The sequence below is a fragment of the Perkinsus marinus genome (assembly GCF_000006405.1).
Source record: "Perkinsus marinus ATCC 50983 genomic scaffold scf_1104296939948, whole genome shotgun sequence".
NCBI lineage: Eukaryota > Perkinsozoa > Perkinsida > Perkinsidae > Perkinsus > Perkinsus marinus.
The window spans coordinates 1-2,901 of record NW_003212987.1 but is presented as its reverse complement, the minus strand read 5'-3'; the positions used below and the strand labels follow the sequence as shown (position 1 = coordinate 2,901).

General features: G+C 50.7%; 1 protein-coding gene and 1 non-coding gene across 2 annotated transcripts; both read right to left on the bottom strand.

Annotated features, from left to right (window-relative positions):
• Positions 1–687: 687 nt before the first annotated feature.
• On the bottom strand, positions 688–769 carry Pmar_PMAR013399. The gene has a single exon. It is a non-coding gene; the product is annotated as a tRNA-Ser (tRNA).
• Positions 770–1,457: 688 nt separating this feature from the next.
• Pmar_PMAR013398 (hypothetical protein) lies at positions 1,458–2,386 on the bottom strand (the record flags this gene model as incomplete). The annotated part of the gene is made up of 1 exon (XM_002782191.1): positions 1,458–2,386. A coding segment is annotated over one exon (669 nt), but the record flags the coding sequence as incomplete, so codon positions are not given.
• Positions 2,387–2,901: the final 515 nt, after the last annotated feature.

Below are 2,901 nucleotides of genomic sequence, written 5' to 3'. Positions count from 1 at the left end.
TCTACCTCCCTAACCACTCGGACACTCTTTCATACTATTTTATCTTTGTCAGGATTGGACCCGTTGGTTTGAACCTATAGATTTCATCTCGCACTTCACTTGTTGCGATCGGCGCCGCTTAAACGGACGAGGCCATCAAAGAATGTATGCAAGGTGCCCCGGAGAGACCGAAACGGAAGTTAACGGAGATGACCGAGCATATTCCAGCCTCCTCCACCTTGCTGAGGAGTCCTCAGTGAGGAGTTGATGTCCCAAGTGTTTGAATAGACGTGCTCTGGTCTCGAACTTGTGATAGGCGTGTATTATTTTCGAATCGCCCCGACATTACATCATGTAATTCCTGAATGACATACCATGTAATCTACGTGATGCACGTTCCTCAAGACCCCAACCTGAGCATGCTATGCATTCGATCCTTGCCCACCAATGTTTTAGCGAAGCACTTAGTTGCTTGGTTTCTGGTCGCGAGCAGCGTGTTCAAAAAAATCGCTGCTTTGAACGACACCCCGACATTACATCATGTAATTCCTGAATGACATGCCATGTAATCTACGTGATGCACGTTCCTCAAGACCCCAACCTGAGCATGCTATGCATTGGATCCTTGCCCACCAATGTTTTAGCGAAGCACTTAGTTGCTTGGTTTCTGGTCGCGAGCAGCGTGTTCAAAAAATTCACTGCTTTGAACGACAGCGGCAGGATTCGAACCTGCGCAGGCAGAGCCTAGTGGATTTCGAGTCCACCTCCTTAACCACTCGGACACGCTGTCACATAGATAATACAAAGATCTGCGCTGCTCCAAAGTTCCCCCTTGGGGTCTGTATTCTCGCTACGACTGGTCTTCAATCCCGACTAGAGATCGACAATGACAACATTAAAGCCTCCGTGAAGTTCACGGCATGAACAGAACCCATTCAATATCGGTTTTGGTCTCGTTATTCGCTCGAACAACTTTTCAGGAGGAAATTCTGAAGGCTGTTAAAGTCTGACTTCAGGATTCGTTTACGGACTTCGTAAGCAAGTTAGAAATGCTCGATAACTAGGTAACAAAACGCACAATTAAAAACGAAAGGTATCGCAAGAGTGTCAAATTGGTACATGATAGGTCGAAATCTGATCTACATCAGGGGACGTGATAGCGAAACTCCCTGAGAGGCTAATAACAGTGCCTGATGCTCTTATCAACGATGCGCCCAAGCCCACGGCGTGCATCCAGTGATTGAAGCTTGGGCTCCCAACCCAGTCCATCAGAATGACCTAACTGCTCGTCACTCACTGCCGAGTGAAGTAGATGGGGAATGGATACTCAACCCAACAAGATAGGCCTTGAGAGCAGTTTATCCGATTTCAGTCACCACGGTGAGGCTAATGAAGTGGCTTCCACCTCATCACCGATGGTATTCATTCCATCTGATATCACCTTACCATTGACTATCACGCAACAATCAGTAACGATTGGCTAAATGCACTACAGAATCTCTCGGACTTTGAAGAATCACAAATCGAAACACTAATCAACCACCGAGGAGTATGTAGCATAGGACAATAAAGTTACAACGACAGTGCAGCTAGCGACGGGCCTCCTTCAGCCCGGCCAGGTCTTCAAGTACCCAGTAAGGAGGGTACCAACTCCAAACATCCAGAATAGCAGCCGTTCATACAAGAGAGCATCGACGACTGAGGTAAAATGGGCTCCCACTGATGATTGACTTCTCGCCTAATGGCTGTATGTTGATCGCCCGGTTGCCACTTCAAAGTCCGCTCTTCTGGCTGAGACCTTCTGTGGCAGCGAGTTCCGGCGATTTCGCCCGCTCGATCGTTGGCCCTTCCTATTACCAGGGAGCATCGGAATAAGCGCTTTCGTCTGAAGTTCGCTTTCGGCCTCCAGGTGGGACTGCGCAACTGAAGGGCTAGCAAGTCCCAAATCTTCATCTTCACTCGTTTCCTCAGCCCAGTCGAAGCTTGTCGACATTCTGAGCTTTTGCTCCATCCTTTCTCCCCGACTCGGCTCGGTACCCGTAGAGTCGCTACTCTCCCTGACTTCCGCCTTTCCTCCCACATCCACCTCTGCCTCCTTACGCTCGTGCACACGAGCCGACCCAGCAGCAGCAGCAGCGTTGAAGGACCGCCTAGCAAATAGAGATGGCCGCCAATCCAAGGCAGCCTCTCGTTCCACCGAGGCATCACTCTCCGCTTCCAAAGCACCACCCATACGAGCCGACTGTGTGTTATCGATCACATTGGCAACCTCATTTGGCCACACTGCGTGGGCGGACCTCCTTGCTGGGTCCATCGCGCCCTCAGGACTTCTCCCGTTGGGTATCCACTCCCCAGCCATATCTTCGCTTGCGTCTCCACTACTCGAGTCGTCGATGGAGCCAACACTTGGAGAGACATGAAAGTCTATCCCTGCAGACCTATTCCTCGGCAGAGGCAATTGCAACTTCGGCACCACCCGCGGACGAATCTCAGCTGCTGGCTCTTCGGTATTCACAGAATAGTCGGGCGAGCGCAACGTCGATAGCGTATCAGCATCTTTACTGATACCAGACATCTCCTCGTCGTCCAGTCGAGCATCCGAAGCCTCGTGTACTGACCATTCACTCTCGCATGGAGTTTCGTCCTCCCGACGCAGACTGGGAATCCAAGCCTCTTCTACCGAGTAAATTCCATCACCATCTTCGCCTTCATCATCATCATCATCGCCATAAACACGGCCATAAATCGGCTCTTCTGTCGTAGTTTCCTCTCGAGAACCACTGTCCTCATCAACACCTGATAGGACTCCTTCCAATAGTCATAATCCTCCCAAAAGAGCACACCTGTGGGAGCCACCACCACTGACTCATCCGGTAGGGCCTGCGGTTTCGGAGGCATCCTCGGAGGCTTGCCAACCACAGC